Consider the following 17298-nt stretch of genomic DNA (forward strand, 5'->3'; position numbering starts at 1 on the left):
TTTTTCTAGTGGATGTTCTTGCTATTGATAAGTCCTTTTCTATAATCAGTTTGGCCATAGTAATGGGTAAATGACTGTCAGGAAACTGAATCTGCTTTTGTGGTACAGTCCTAGGGTTCTTTTTGTGGTTATAAATATAGGCAGACAACAAAGCTTATTTGTACAATTTTCATATAAAATGTTTTATTACTTATATGCACAGAAAATAGATTTTCAAGTATTTATTTTGCCTCTGTGATATGCAAAGGCCTGTTATTCACACTGTGGGAAATCCAAATAAAAGAAGATAGGACTCTGGCATCCTGCAGGTGCCAGTCTGGGAAAGAGGAGAGGTCCACATAGAGCCTGGGCAGTCCCAGCTGGTACTTGATGGGCCAAATGAGGAGTGAAGACAATTAATCCAGTGGATTCCAGAGGAGGAAGGGTGCCCAGCAGTTATGAGAGTCTAGGAAGACTTCTTAGAAGTAGACTGAAAGAGATGTAAGCTTTGTGAGAGCTAGAGAGCCCCCAGAAGGGAAGAATTACAAGTCCTGAAGCAGTATTCCTGAAACCTGTCTTTTGTATATCTCCATCCCATTTTTATGGTCTATATTATTGTTATTTGCTTAAGCTTGCTGTAAATCAACACACATTTAAATATTAACTTCTTTCTAAGCATTAATATCCTTTAAAATGCGTATTTGGTTTGCTGAAGAAAATAAGTGTTAAAAACATCACTATAAAAATTTTTAAATGCTCATCTCTATATCATCCAAAATTGTGCCATACTTTGGAAAGCACTGCCCTGAATTGTACCTGATGCCATCAAGGCATTTGCCATGCTTGAGCTAGTCTCTGCGTCTTATTCACAAAAAGGAGTGACCTCTAGTCCTGGGAATAGGTTCTGTCAAAGACACATACAGCTCTCGTACCAGCACCTTCCTCTCAGTAACAGGAGCCACGCTGCACCTTGACTTTAACATTGTCCAGGGTAGAAACCCAACCCTGGTCTCTAATGAAACAGTAGAGGCTGCCCTTCTATAGCCAAGAAAAGAGCTCAACCCCCAAGCTGTTGTTTTCCACTTAAACAGTCTGTTCAATTCTGCCTTAGCCAGTTCTCTCTGGAGTGGTCACCTGTCACCACCCTCAGCCAAGCATCTCTTGTCCCAGAGCAATTTCTCTACTGAGCCCAGCAATGGAGCATATACAGGGATTCTAACGCATGTGGTCTGTAGCTTCTCCCTCACCACATCACTGGCTTTTCCCACCTGCACCCATAGCTGTCCCTATGCAGCCCCAGACCTAGAAGCTTTCCTGTGAGAGAAGGAGACAGGGAAGGCACATGGGAGGGACAGTGACCAGGCAAGCCCATGTGACCGCTGCTTTGTGTTGTGCTGGAGGGAGGAGAGGCTGCAGGGCCTCGGCACAGTCATCCTCACTGACCAAATGCTGATGGCATCTCCCATTCTGCAGGCTTCAGAAGGACCTGGATGTCTCCACCATTCATCTGCTACAACCAAATGCTGGAGGCTTCCTATGCAGGCAGGTAGGGTGGAAGACTGGCTTCTGTTGTAGAGTGTGAATTAGGCATTTTTAAAAATGAACATATTCTCTTAAATGAAGAGACATCAACTTACCCTTGAAAGACTAAGATGCTACCCTGAGTCTGTTATTAGATTTGACCTTCCAGTTCCCATTACAGTCCCTTCTAGTTTACCTCTGAGCAGCCTCTATCCCTGAAATTCTAGAAACATTCGAAAATGTTCTTTTTCCCCCCCCCTTTTTTTTTAATTTATTGGGGTGACACTGTTAACAAAATTATAGAGATTTCAAGTGCACAGTTCTACAGCACATCATCTGTACACTGTATTGTGTGTTCACCCCCCCCTCCAAGTCAAGTCTCCTTCCATCACCATTTATCCCCTAATACAGTACCTCCTTCACCTCCCAAAAATATTTTGTCAAAACCCACCAGGAATCCCTAATAACTTAAAGAAAAGTGCTATAACAACATATTAGTCTTGGGCTTCTTACATCTTAACCATGGAAACCAAAGTTTAAAAGGAATGTAAAGGGAGGGTGAGCAACAGGTTCCAAGTGGGGCACACGGGAAGTTATGGACTCTGGCTCAAGAAAAACAGTTGTTTTAACCCTAAAATGTTAATGACATACATTTTCTCAGGATTATGTATTGTGTGATTTCATTATTTTCAATAAAAATGGTAACTTAAAAATGATTATTTAAAGGAAAAAGAATTAAGTCCTTGTGCCATTACTACCTAAAATGTAGTATTTATAAACTGTGTCACTAGGCAGTTTTGAACATGGTTTTAACTGGAAGAGCAAGTCCACATGTTTTTAATGGCTGTCAAAATGGGAAGTCTCAAGAAATGCTACATGGAGTCCCAGCACGAAGTGACATTGGCTATTTGCAGTGGAGGAAGTGCACCTCAGAGGATGGGCTTTCCCAGGTGAGTGCTCCTGATTCTCAACTGCATGATCAAGTGCCAATATTTTGACATGTTTAAGTCTCTATGTTAAGGTAGTTCAAGTATGATCTTACTTTTACCCTTTCCTGCATACTTCCCACCCACCACACACACACACACACACACACACACACACACACACACACACACTTTCAGGCCTAAACAGAAATAGCCAACTCTACTTACTTAATATTTTATTTTATGCATTTTATAGAGTCCCGATGCACAAAAATCTGTCCAAGAGTAAGTCTTCCTTCCCCCAGCTGCCAGCATGACCTTCCCTCTGGCACCCAGGACCCAGGTTTTCCTCCTCCAGCCGCCCGCAGGCACTGGGGACCCAAGCTGGCTTCCCTCCAGCCCCAGCTTTGTCAGGAAGAACATCTGGTATCACATCACAAGACATCTAATCTAGTTAGCACATTACCCTTTTATTAATATAGATATAGACAGAGTATAAATAATACAATTAATATGCAATATTAAAAAAAAATAAACCTGAAATAGCCCTAGCTGGTTTGGCTCAGTGGATAGAGTGTTGGCCTGCGGATTGAAGGGTCCCAGGTTTGATTCTGGTCTAGGGCACATATCTTGGTTGCAGGCTCCTCCCCATACCAGAACTTGGTTGGGGCTCGTGCAAGAGGCAACCAGCCAATGTGTTTCTCTCACATAGATATTACTGTGTTTTTCCCTCTCTCTTCCACTCTCTCTAAAAATCAATGGAAAAATAACTTTGGGTGAGGATTAAAAAAAAAAAAACACAAACCCTGAAATATACAGATAAAAAGAAAGTCCTCTGGCATCCCACCCAGCTATAGAGCCCCTTCTCAGAAATCAGTATGGTCAATAGCTGGTGGATATCTTCTCAATCCTTTATTTATGAAAATGAACAAAAACATTTTATCTATTGCTCAAAGCCTTTAAAAAAATATATATATATCACTGGGGGATAAAGGGAAACCCTTGGGTTTTTTAAATTTTATTTTCAACTAGAGGCCTAGTGCATGAAATTTGTGCATGGGTGTGGTCTCTCGGATTGGCCGGTGATCAGAACCTATTGGGGCCAGGCCAATTGGGGCTTGCTGGCCAGGTGGAGGGGTGGAGGGGAGGGACCATGGATGTTGGCTGCCAGCCCTGAGGAGGAGGAAGTCAGCCTTTGGACCCCTGGGAAAGAGGCTGCATCTGCCATTACCCATTTCCAGTTCCCTGTCCCAGCCCAGAGCCCAAAGGCCCCAGTGGGGTCAGGAGAGGAGGCAATGGTTGCCAGGCCAGGTGCGGAAGAAACGGATGCTGGATAACAATGCCTACCATCAGCACTCCGCCACTGCATGGTTCCCTGCCTCCCCCCTCCTTCTTCCCTCACTGCTGTGCTACCACCAGGGCTTGCCGGCCGGGGGGAGGAGGGACAGGTCCTGCTGGCCAAGGAGAGGGACAGGGGAAGGGACTGTGGGAGGTTTACTGGTCGGGGGGAGGGACCATAGGAGGTTGGCCACTAGCCCCAAGGAGGAAGCCAGCCCTTGTTCCTTTTGGGAAAGGGGTCACATCCACTGCCACCCACCCCCAGTTTCCTGTCCCAGACTGGGGCCTGGCCCCAACCAGGAGATCAGGGTCTGCTGGTGGGAGGGACTGCAGGAGATTCACTCGTTGAGGGAGGTGCTCCTGCATTTAACACCTGCCCCCTGGTGGTCAGTGTGCATCATAGCAACCAGTCATTCTGATCATTCAGTCTTAATGGTCGCTTAAGCTTTTATATATATATATATATATATATATATATATACTAGAGCAGTGTTTTTCAACCTTTTTTGGGCAAAGGCACACTTGTTTCATGAAAAAAATCACGAGGCACACCACCATTAGAAAATGTTAAAAAATTTAACTCTGTGCCTATATTGACTATATATAAAGTAATTCTCTTGAATAGGAATCAAATAAACACAAAGAAAGTATTTTATAATTACTTTATTATGAAATATTAAGTAAACAAAATAGTGAAAAATTATAAAATTCTTGTCTTGTCTGCACCTACGGCACACCAGGCAACATCTCGTGTGCCGCGGAACAGCGGTTGAAAAACGCTGTACTAGAGGACCAGTGCACGATTCGTGCATGGGTGGGGTCCACTGTCCCGTCTCGATGGAGGCTGATGGGGGCCAGGCCGGTGGGGGGTGAGGGGACGCAGGAGGTTGGCCAGACAGCCTCACCCCCAATTGGCCGGTTGTCTGCCACAGTGAGTGTCAGAGTGACAGGTCATTCCACTCATTTCAGTTGTTCCAGCATTCCCGTTGCTGGCTTTTTATATACATAGATATATATAGATTACAGTTGACAGTCAATGTTATTTTATATTAGTTTCAGGTGCACAAAACAGTGAAGAGTGCCCACTTCTGAAACTCCCCTCACAAGCTTTCCCACTCAGGGGCTTTACAGCCTGTGGCAACTAGAAAGAATAACATGCTATTGAAAGGCACAACGAGCAAGTTCAGCAAGATGACATTCCACAAAACAAACAGGAGAGAGTAAGAAAACAGATAGACTCACCCAGACCACAAATCAAAGGTGCTTTTATTCTATTTTCACAAAAATTTTTATTCTGAAACCCAGGAAGGCAATGTGAAAAGCAACTAATTCTCTGGAGTGGCCTTGAACTTGTTGTGATGTAATGCAATATGATAGTGACAGAAATCCCCAGGCCTCGCCATCCCCAATGTCTCCTGACCAGCAGCACCAAGAGGCCTGTGGCTCAGTGCCGTCCCGCCCTCCCTCATGCTCCCTGTCCCAGTTCGCAATCCCTCCATGTGCACAGGGCCATGCACCTGACAAGTCCTGTACCCACAGCGCCATGCACCTTCCCGCCCACTGAGGGCTCCAGCTGTGTGAAGTCAGCATTTTACAACACATATAAACCCGGCATCCAATGGTGTCAGGACAGTCATGTGTGTTTTGTGTACAAATGTTATTCCTCGAGTTTGAAATCTAAATTCATCACAGAAAAATGAGGAGAGACAGAAAATCTAAAAGTAAAAAAGATGAATCCAATCCTATCACTTGGGTCAATCCTTTCACAAATAGGTCCTTCTCTTCTTCTTTCTAATATAAATATGTTCCATCTTTTCTTTTTTTTCTCACCTATTTTTCTGTTTTATTTCCACCCATTTTTCTTTTTTCTTTTTTATTGTTTAAAGTATTACACATGTCTCCTTTCCCCCCGATTAACCACACACAACCACTCCCACTGCCCAAAACAAGCCCCCACCACCTCAGTGTCCATATCTATTGCTATGCTAATATGCATGCATACAAGTCTTTTGGTTGATCTCTTATCCCCACTCCTCCACTGCCTTCTCTCTGAAGTTGGACCATCTATTCAGTGTTTCTTTAGTTCTGGATCTATTTTTATTCATCAGTTTATGTTTTTCATTATATCCTACATCTGAGTGAGATCATGTAATATAAATATGTTCCATTCTACTCTCTTGAAACCTGCTTTTCTCATTTAACACAAATATCTTTACATATCAGCAGTAATTGTCCTTCATTATATTTAATGGATGCAAAGGGTCCCACTGTACAAACAAGGACTGTACTTTGAATACCCCCTGGATAGAAACTGGATTTGCTATTATTATAAAGTTCATAGTCACTTGTCCCAGATATTTAGAAATTCATCTTAGAATTTGTGATATATATAAAATGTCCATGGTCAAGCACTCTATCAATCAGAGCCCAGTAATATGCTGAGACTCTGTTTGGAGGAAAATGGCATGACACGTTTCAAGGAGTGGTGGCACAAAACCCACAACAACAATTTAATGCTTAGTCTACTTTACAAAGCTCTTTTACAATATTAGTTCACTCTATCCTCACTATCAACTAAAAAGATTTAAAACAGTGTCTCATAATTCAGTCATTTGAGTAGATAATTCACAAGTTTGTTGTCTCTCCACACCATCTCTGCTATTATTGACTTAATATTTTTATTTAAACCAACTCACTTTTAAAATTTAAATCTAAAAAAAAATTGAATCTAACTTTTTCTGCAGCAATAATACAAACCACAGATTTGACGTGCTGTTTTCTTTCCTAATGCATATTTAAATATATAAACATGTTTTGTTTTCAAAGTTTCCCTTTTTACCTCTGACTTCATGCCACACGCCACCAGTAGGCACTTGTTCCACACAGTGGAAACTTGGTGTAAAAGCGAGAAGATCCTGTAGCATGTCAGAAACAGCCCTTGCCTATGTTCATAGCAGCACAATTCACCATAGCTAAGACTCGGAAACAGCCTAAGTCCCCATCAGCAGATGAGTGGATTAGAAAACAGTGGTACATTTATGCAATGGAACACTATGCTGCTGTAAAAAGAAGAAACTCTTACCATTTGCAATAGCATGGATGGACCTGGAGAGCATTATGCTAAGTGAAATGAGCCAGTAGGAGAAAGAAAATATAACATGATATCACTCATTTGTGGAATATAATGAACAACATAAACTGATGAACAAAAATAGATCCAGAGACATAGAAGCATTGAACAGACTGTTGAACCTCAGAGGAAAGGCAGGGGTGGGTGGGTGGGTGGGTGGCAAGAGGTCAACCAAAGAACTTGTATGCAATATGCAAAACCCATGGTCACTGACAACAGTGTTATGAAGGCCGGGGGTCGGGGAGGGAGAGGCAGGCTAGAAGGGAATCAATGAGGGGGAGGGAAGGGGACATATGTAATACTTATAACAATAAAGATTTTCTTCAAATTTTAAAAAAGAAAGAAATAATGGAAGAAGATCATCCAATAAAAATTAAAAAACATTAGGCAGAACCTAAAGCCAGTGAAGAGGCTGAGGCATAAGAAATAAGAGCTTTCCTGCAGGGAAGAAGGCAAAAGGTATGGACCGCAGGGCTGCCATCGCGATGCTTGCCCACAGATGAATGTAGGCAAAGGACGGGAATGCTCAGGTTAGCTCTATGTCTACATAGAAATCAAACCTATGCTGCTTTCATCTTTTCAAAAGTGGCTAATGTGGTTTCCCATCCTTCCTTTTGGACTTGGTGTTCTGTCCCCAAGGAGACTCCTGTGAATCCTGGCCACAGTGAAAACTGACTGAAATTGTGCATTAATGGCCCACAACCCTGAGGATGTTTATTAACTTATCTCTGTCATGCTCTTGAAGTTGTGTTTCAGAACAAATATATTAAAGAGCAAACACAGCTGGCAGCTAGTTTTATTCCTTAAACTGCTGGGATATATGAATGTGTTAGACATATACTTGTACACATACAAAATTTATTTTATCCAAAGGTGTTTTTTATTCTTTCTATAGCAGCTTATTATTTTAGGATAAAAGTAATACATAACTCATCTATATTATTAAAATAATTATAGCCCAGCCAGCATGGCTCAGTGGTTGAGCATAGACCTATGAACCACCAGGTTCAATTCCTGGTCAGGGCACATGCTGGGGTTGTGAGTTCGATCCCCAGTGGGGGGCAGGCAGGAGACTTGCCAATCAATGATTCTCTCTCATCATTGATGTCTCTCTCTCTCTCTCTCTCTCTCTCTCTCTCTCTCTCTCTCTCTCTTCCTTCCTCTCTAAAATCAATAAAAATATATTTTTAAAATAAAAAGGGAAAAGAAAATGGTAATTAAAGAAAGTACTGCAGATCCTTAAATAACCAAATAACACCATTTTGTTCAATGTTGTTTAAGTTACACTCATAAGATGCCATAGAAGTTTAACTCTTGTTTATATCAACTAGACTAGGCTAAAACTGATTTCGTTATTTGTCTTTTTACTTCAAGTTTCAGAACCTATTGATGGCATTTAATGAGGACTACTATATATATGAAGCTTATTTATTCACTGTTGTGAATGTGTCCTATATGCTGGGCTCTCTCTGAGCCACTTGCAATGACACCTTATTTTATTTAATTCTCACTTCCACTTAAAGTTACAATCAGTGTAAGTTTAAGTCCAGTGTCTGTTGTTCGGTCATTCGTTTAGAGATGAGAAACCCCAGGCTGAGAAAGGGATAGAGACTTGCCCAAGGCTATCAGCTAGGTCAGTGACAGAACCAGACTTGTGATCCCAGTTCTATGTACAGTCAAAGCCCACCTTCCACCCACAGTGCCATGCTGCCTGGCATTATCATCCTTACTCATTTTCTGAAAAGTGGTAAATACAAAATGCCCACTCTTGGAATTATAATCTAAGTGCTTTTTTTATAGTCTATCATATATATATATATATCACCTGCCTGTCTGCCTGATTGCCCCTAACCATTCTGCCTGCCAGCCTGCTAACCCCCAAATGCCCCTCTGCCAGCCTGATCACCCCAACTGTCCCTCATGCCAGTGTGCTCACCCCCAACTGACCCCTGCTGGCCTGCTCACCCCCAACTGACCCCTGCTGGCCTGCTTGCCCCTAACTAACCCCTGCTTACTCCAAACTACCCCCCCCCCGCCAGCCTGATCACCCACAATTGCCCTCCCCTCTTGGCCTCTAACCTCCTCTACCTTGGCCCCACCACCATGGCTTTGTCCAGAAGAATGTCTGGAAGGTCTTCTGGAAAGTCTTCCAGTCTAATTAGCATATTACCATTTTATTAGTATAGAGGCCTGATGCATGGGTGAGGGCAGGCTGGTTTGCCCTGAAGGGTGTCCTGGATCAGGATGGGAGTTCCTTTGGGGCATGGGGCAGCCTGGGTGAGGGGGCTGTGGAGGTCTGCAGGCTAGCCATGCCTCCAGGGGTAAGGGTCCTTGCTGGGGGTCGTGGCCAGCCTGGGTGAGGGGCTGAGGGCTGTTTTTAAGCTAGCCATACCCCCTTCAGGGTGGGGGTCCCCACTGGGGTGCCTGGCCAGCCTGGGTAAGGAGCTGAGGGCCATTTTCAGGTTGGCCACGCTCCCCAACAACCCACACTCCCAGCCCCTCTTTTTATTTATTTATTTTTCCTCCGGCCACTCCTTGAGCAGCCAAGGCAGGAAAGAAGCTTGGTTTCCTCCATCACCGGGGCCAACCAAGTCTCCTGCTTGTTCCAGCTCCATGGCCACCGCCATCTTTGTTGGGTTAATTTGCATACTCGCTCCAGATTGGCTGGTGGGCATAGCAGAGAAATGGTCAATTTGCATGTTTCTCTTTTATTAGTGTAGAGATAGATAGATAGATAGATAGATAGAAAGATAGATAGATTTATATGTAGATGCAGACTCATATTCCCTAATCTTTCATATCTATAGTGAATCTATAATACAAAAAAATCTATAATATATCAAGTGAATAACTCCTTTGTCTGTGACAAAATTGCAGAGGCTGCAAAAACACATGACTTTCAGACCAATGTCACAGCCCAGTGGGTGAGATTTTTTTAATGGAGCTCTCATTAGATGACATAGCAAGTCCCAGAACCACCAGACTGGCAATGTCCACGGAACACAGCCAGGACAGAAACCTCCCATCATTTTTCTATTTGAAGGGCCTGGTTTGAGTGTGAGGTTTCAATAGTTGAGTGAGAACATAAAGCAGTTTGAATCTAACACCATCTGGAAAGCCTTAGGAGGTTCACATTATCTTAGCACCTGCCACTGAGAAGAAAAACCAACGCTGATTTCAGAAGGGATTGAAGCCAGTCAGGTCTGCTGGAATGACTCCCCAGAAGAGCACAGCCCCTCCCAGCTGTAGCTGTTCCCTCGTTACATTTTCCTTTAAAGAGAATGATTAAACGCCAACCATAAAAGTACCAAATGGAGCTGCCCCTGTGCATTCTGCCCCTGAGTTGCTGAGAAAGTGTCTTATACACACAACAGCACAGTACATGCACTCACGGAGGGTACATCAACTCTGTTCCTGGTGGCAGAGACAAAAGCCAGGCCTTTAACAGTTATGCATGTGTGTCATCCCCAGGAATCAGCAAAGAAAGCACAAGGTTTCCAACCCCTTTCTTCTGTTCAGATTACCAGACTGGGGCCTTGGGACTGACGATATCAAGTTCATTATGCAAAGGCACATTCTATGTGCCATTGTTCTAGAGGGCATGAAAACAGAATTTCAGGGACTCAGTTCTTGCCCTCTAATGTTACAATCTGTCCATCCTTTCTCTTGTCCTTGTGATTTGACATTGTCTTAAACAATACATGTTATGAAAGGCTCGGTTGCTGCATGTAATGTTGAACCTACTGGGCTTATTACACAATGAGTAAACTTAAGAAGGAAGGTATTTTATTTATAGCACCACTGTATCACAATTTAATTTCCTCTTTACCATGGCAACAAGGCAGCATGCACCAATTCTGCACTGGTAGAATCTCGCCAGTAAAACATATTTAGAATCCTGCTTTGGGGGAGGGGTAGCTAATAAACTACCTACCGTATTTTTTGGACCATAAGACGCACTTTTTTCCCCCCAGAAGTGGGGGTGAAAAGTCCCTGCGTCTTATGGTCCAAATATAGCCTACACATATACTTTAAAAAAAAAGTTTTTTTACTTTCCCGGCTCTGTGTGGTCTCTGTGTGCTTGCCCGGCTCTAAAATGGTTCTAAATGCTGCTGTTTACTTTACAGGGTTGATTACATGTGTTTATGACTGTGATGTTGGGTTTTAATGCACATAAAATATTTTAGGACACTATTTGTTTCAGAATCTTTTCTTCATTTCCCTTCTCTAAAAACTGGTGCGTCTTATGGTCCGGAGCGTCTTATGGTCCGGAAAATACGGTAAAAGCAATGCAAACTCTTGACTAAAAATTCCAGTCAGATAGATTATGTGGTCTGCCGAGAAAAGAAGGGGGTGGAGTATGTGGCTGGATTCAGCTGGAGGGAGGGTGCTTTGCTGTGTTTTTGAAGACCGAACTGTAAGCCAGGAGTTTCTCAGTGTAATGGGGAGGCCCACCTCTTTGAGTTCATATCCAAAGTACCATGACAGCCACACATGGCATTTTCCTTCTCAGCAGCATCTCCCAAGGCAAGCAAGGCTCTGTCTGCTCAGTGTGGGGTCCCTGTCTGATCACTTTGGGGTTAGAGATTATTGTATTTATAACTATACAGCTGACCCTTGAACAACATGAGTTTGAACTCCACCATCCACTTATGCGTGGATATTTTTCAACAAATATCTGCTTTTGATCAGCAGTTGGGAGTCTGGATGTGGAGGGCCAATCATATGCACTGATCTACACCATTTTATATAGGGGGCTCAGCATTCAGCTAGGGGGAGCTGAAACCATCTCCATCCCCCGCTGATACTGAAAGACAACTTCAGTTTTGAGGGAGTTAAAAGTTATACACAGGTTTTCCAAGGGTCAAGGGTCAGCGCTACTATCCCCTCACTGCATTGTTCAAGGGTCAACCATCCTTCTTTTTTGTCCTGCTCTAATTAAATCTTGAATAGCTTTGAGTCCAGGAAAGAAAACTGCCTACTGCATAAAGTGACACTAGTGTGCTATCAGGTCCTTGCAGAGCATGTTATCAGAGTGCCAGCTGAATTTTCCTACCTCACAAAGGTTCTGTGAAGCAATATAATATGTGTCTATAATCTATTACATCAACCAGACATACTTTACAGGAGCACTCACTTGCTTAAAATCAGCCAGAATGTCCATCTGAAGTTCCCCCTGAGTAGCATTTTATTATGAGGAGTCCTCGATTCCTAATTAGTTTACCCAAATTTTCTAATCCTAAGAATTCCATGTCCTCTGGATCCTGGATTATATGTAACCTTAGTATAAAAGGTGCCATTACAAGAAGGCTTAAGAAATAAAGTGATTAAGTTATAACTAAAGAATGGCTACAATGTTACTCAGAACTTTGGGGTTGATCTGGAAGGTTACCTTACGTGGCTGCTTTAATGACACATCCTTGTTGTTTTATTTCCATCCAGTGAGCAACTTGCCCCATGTTTGATATGGAAGATGCTCCTGTTATATGCAGCCCCAAGGGGCCAACTGAAGTGTGAAGAGATGAGCAAACCCTGTACCCACTATGAGTAGATCCAGATTGGGTGCTAGGCTTGCACCCCCTTTTTTACTATCAATTAAAACTGTGGTCATTTCTTTCAAGTATCGTTATGTAATTTTTCTGTGGTAGTGTCAAGTGAAAAGCTTAAAGACAAAAGCATCTCTGATTCACCCACACTGAAGAATTTAAAGAAAAACAAAGAGATTGGAATAGAACTATTGAGAAATCAAAATATCAAGTCATTAGCCTTTAATGCTTGTGTTTATAAAACACGTGATAATTTTTCAAAGCTAGATTTTCCATAAGACAGAATATGTTCCTGAACATTCAGTACAACTCTGAGGACTGAGGAGGAAAGAGACAGAATCAGATTTTACTGTCATGGGAAGACATGCCAGGGCAGAGGGTCCCGTTGGGCTGTCTGGCATCACCTGGACATGATAGAGGTTTAGCCATGTAGCTCATGTTTCTCTAAGTAGGAAAGAATTGTTTTTATGTTAATGAAGTTTGATGGCAATCTTTTAAAAAACATTTGCTTCCCTGCCTCTTTAAACAAAAGAGTAGCTATCATTAATAGAAATGTGCTACAATAGCATGATACCTTCAGGGACTACTGAAATGTGCTGGCTCCTTTTACTCTGGGCCCCAGAGTGATGCTTTTGTGAATCTGATCCACTATATTTCTATATCCTAAATATCCTATATTTCTATATCCTAAATAAAGTTTTCCTCATATTCTAAACAGTTAGTGTTGCAAGAAGTCTGACCACCTGCCGAATGCAATCTGTCCCATCTTGGGAACAGGAGTCATTGCACTCGTCAGTAAACACAAGTGGGAGTTCTCTTGTTCCACCTCCATCTATATTTCAGTTTATCTTTGTGCTCTCTACCTCACTTCAAAACCAAACTAAGATGTTTTCACCTCCTCCGTGAGGCCATCCTCAAACATCTATATATATAAAATCCTAATATGCAAATAGACTGAACGGCAGAACAACCAGTTGCTATGGCATGCGCTGACCACCAGGGGTTCACGTGGAACATGGTGGGCGTCAGCAGCAGGCAGCAGAGCATAGAACATGGCAGGCATCGGCTACAGCAGTATGGTGAAACAGATGAACAGAGGCACCAGACCAAGGTAGGGCACCAATCACTGTCATGAGGAAAGCCTCTAGTGGTTATTGAAAATTTTTTGCTCCCAGGCACCATGGTCCCCCCCTGCCAGTGCCAGAGCCACTACTTGCACCTGCTGCTGGCTCCCAGCACTAGTCCTGATCACTTGGCACCATCAGCAGGTGCGAACAGCAGCTGCCACCCAATCACCCCTGAGGTGAGGGCTCCTCCACCTCCCCATGCTCCTGAGGGGCAATCAGCATGCTAGTCCCAATCGTTCTGCATAGTCAGCAGGTGCTAGCAGGGCTGCCACTGTCAGCACGTGGGAGCAGCGGTGTCAGGAGCAGTGGTGGTGGGAGCCGGGCTGTGGGCAGACAGGGGACCAGGTGTGGAGGATGCACCAAGTCCCACCCCTGTGCCCATCCAGCCTCGAGGCCCACAGTTCCTTTAAAAGTGCAGGAATTCCTGCACTGGGCCCCTAATTTTAAAATAAAATTCATTGAGAGAAAAACCAGCATGACTGGCAGAATGCACCATCATCAATGTAAATTCATTCACGAAGCTTCCTTTCCAGCCTCCCTTCCGCAGAGCCCCTCTCCGCTACAGGTGCAGCGAGGTGTCTAAGCTGCTTTTTGATCGCGAGGCTGTGTCAGCATCGGCCGCAAAGTCGGCAAAAGCTATTTATTCACCTGCCTGTGCTTCCTCTCCCAGGTGGGTAGCATGCTGAAGACTCCCAAATTGCCCATTTGGCTGTGCAACATCAATGGAAGCTACAGTGTCCTTTTTAGCACAAACAGGCAGCTCCTAGCAGACTGGAAAGTGGAGCGGCGGTTTGATCTGCACTGGTACTGTGGGCAGCCCTTCCAGAAAAAGCCTGCCCGTCTTACAGTGGGTGAGCATTTCTGACTCCATAGACCGTGTGCTTTAACGGGCTCAAAGAGACATTTAGCAGCGGTGTGGATATTCATGCTAGGTCTGCAGCGAATGCTTAGGCTTGCTATCTGAAAGGAAACCCTGCATGAGCTCCATGGGCCTGAACCCCGCACTGTAACCTGGGTATTCTAAGCCAGCTATAAATAGAGCAGGGGCTTAGAAGCACAGGGGAACAAATAACTTATAGGTTAGAGGAAAAACAAAAGATGGAGTCATATTTCCAAAAAGCCTTCTCCAGGGCCATTTGTCTTTGAGCATGTGGCATTTCATGCCTGAGGAAAGAACCGCTAAAACAATTGGGAGGAGAGGGTTCCCTCTGGCCAATGCTATTCCTGACCCAAGTCAGATGAGCAACCAGTGACATAAGTAACCAATCTGATGGTGCATTTCTGTTCAGATTAGTTCACAAAGCCTTTATGAAGGCCTACTAAGTGTCAGGCACTGTGCTGAACACCAAGAAAGCAACAAGACTAAGTCCTGCAAACATCAGGAGGTCCAGGGGTCCTCAAACTTTTTAAAGTGGGGGCCAGATCACGGTCCCTCAGAGAGCTGGAGGGCCGGACTATATGAACTACTAATTCCTACTGTAACACCTCGGCTGCGCTCACTGCCCAAAAAACCTGGCGGGCCGGATCAGACTCCTCTGCGGGCCGCATGTGGCCCGCGGGCCGTAGTTTGAAGACGCCTGTATGGGACAAGCAACCGCATGGTCATCTCACTGCAGTTTCAACCATCTTCTTTTTTTAGCTCATGCGGGAAAAGACTAACCTTAAGATGGCTTTAAACACTGACCCTTTGGACAAGGGAATAAAAGTGGTGAGAACAGCGTCTGTAGATTTCAATTCTGACTCTTTGTATGGGCATCACAGGCCTGTTATTATTAAGTCTAAATCTGGAGAAGTATCTTAGTGACTGGCTTATCTGTGCAGCTACTGATTCTTTTTCTTTAATTCTTAAAAATATAACCTATTTAATTTAGTGGAATATGGACAATATGTTCCTTAAAATATATTATCATTTCTACTTTACTGTCTTCTTTGAGGAAAGCATCATTTTTTATTAGCTTACATGCATGGCAAGCATTCTGTTGTGGGCACTGAGTTGAAAGCTTTGCATACATTATCCCATCAAATTCTCCCAACAGTCATATGAGGTAGGTACTAGTTTCTATTTTTACATGGAGGAAACAGAGGTGGCCAATAGTTACCAATTGACTAAAGGAAGCTGAGAGATGTTCAGTGCCTTCTCAACTGTTGCATGCAACAAATCTGAGTCTTGAACACAGTTCTTGGTTACCTTACCAGAATACCTTGCTCTTCACCCAAAATTTCACAGAAGCATTGAAGAGGTCATAGCATTCCACTTTACCTGTTTTTGTTTGTTTGTTTGTTTTTTGTATTTTTTATGTGTTTTTTTTTTTCTGACAACATCCAGTGACCTACACCTTGCTCTAGGTTAAATCATAGTATTGTCACGTTCATTAAATGACTTATCAATATTCATGTTCCAAAATACAAAACAACCCAATTTTTCTACATACCATCCCCTTCTGCTTATGGTTCTAGGAACACATGCTGCCCACCCTCCTGTTTGCTTTCCTTCCTGGCTTCCTCTGGAACAGTGTGCATAGGTTGGGGTCTAAGTGTCAGCTGTTTCTCCCCCAGATACTCACTCCCATCACTGGGAAAGAGACCAACGTGAGGAGGAACATGGACCAGGAAGACGGTGTTCTCCAGTGGAGATGGCAATCAGAACCAAGTGGAGAGAAGCCACCATTAACTGGAATGAAAATGTTCTCTTTTTCTAAAGAGAAAGCCAGGATGTGCAATGAAGTGTCAGAATGATGGGATACAAGATTAATTTGGAGGAAGATCATTTCACATCTACATTGCCCACAGAAAAAAACCATTATAATTTGGGGCACTGTGTGTTAAGCCCTCCGCAGTTGTAGGAGAAACATGGGCCCTTACTGCAGGGTCTGGGAGCTGCATTCTCTATGTACATGTAGACTACTTCTTTTATTTTATTTTATTCAAAAGAGAAAATGAAGTCTCTTTCCTGCGTGCTATTTCCAATTGTCCTTTCTTGGTGTGATTCTGCCCAAGGCTCACCGAGTGGGAGGCTAGCTTTCACTTGGGATGAAGTCATTGGTAATGCATCAAACTTTTAGTTCTGGCAAGAACTCAAGTTTCCCGAAGACCTCCTGGTGTGGAGAGCATGCCTTTCCAAGGTTACATTTCATGTGCCCACATTAGCAAGTTCTTGTCATTAAAATGATAAATGGGCTTCGTCAGGCTTGATGTGGGTGCTATTCCTGGTGGGCTGGCATCCTTAGCAGTGAACTTGTGGATTCAAACAGTCATGGCAAGCACACAGAAGGAGACAACCTTTCAGTGCTGTTTGTTTCTCTTCTTTATAAGCTGTTCAGAGATACATAGACAGACAAACAGAAAGAAGTCTGGTTCCTAGATAAAATTAAATTATATATAAAAATAAAATCTCTCCTTATGTCATTTTTTGTCTCTGTTAAGCCCTCTGCAGTTGCTTTCAGTGTTTAGAGGAAACAATTCTTTTAAGAATCTGATCTTTCCCTGTTCTGTTGAATGCCTACATTTTTCCTGAAGAAATACACAGAGTAAGACATATTCCCTTAGAAAAGGGAACACATAGAAACTGCCTACACCTTTTCCTACCCACCCCCCGGTCTGCCAACTCACACACAAGCCAAAGGTTAGTTTGTAAATAACAACTTTCTGCGCATATTTTCCAAGGTAATTTGTTAATGCATTTTCTTTTGGTTAAAAGAAAAATGTTTTAACTTAGGGAGCATGCAGAAAAT

General features: G+C 43.2%; 1 protein-coding gene across 1 annotated transcript in view; it reads left to right on the top strand.

Annotated features, from left to right (window-relative positions):
* MINDY4B (MINDY family member 4B) overlaps positions 1 to 16893 on the top strand; it is a 35567-nt gene extending 18674 nt beyond the window's left edge. The window contains exons 9-12 of the mRNA XM_036445127.2: positions 1453 to 1525; positions 2292 to 2450; positions 14238 to 14418; positions 16124 to 16893. Of these exons, the coding sequence (XP_036301020.1) occupies positions 1453 to 1525; positions 2292 to 2450; positions 14238 to 14418; positions 16124 to 16266 (556 nt within the window). The 3' untranslated portion in view covers positions 16267 to 16893. The remainder of the gene's footprint in view (positions 1 to 1452; positions 1526 to 2291; positions 2451 to 14237; positions 14419 to 16123) is intronic.
* The last annotated feature ends 405 nt before the right edge of the window (positions 16894 to 17298 follow it).

Source organism: Pipistrellus kuhlii, unplaced genomic scaffold, assembly GCF_014108245.1.
Source record: "Pipistrellus kuhlii isolate mPipKuh1 unplaced genomic scaffold, mPipKuh1.p scaffold_m20_p_2, whole genome shotgun sequence".
Classification (NCBI taxonomy): domain Eukaryota; kingdom Metazoa; phylum Chordata; class Mammalia; order Chiroptera; family Vespertilionidae; genus Pipistrellus; species Pipistrellus kuhlii.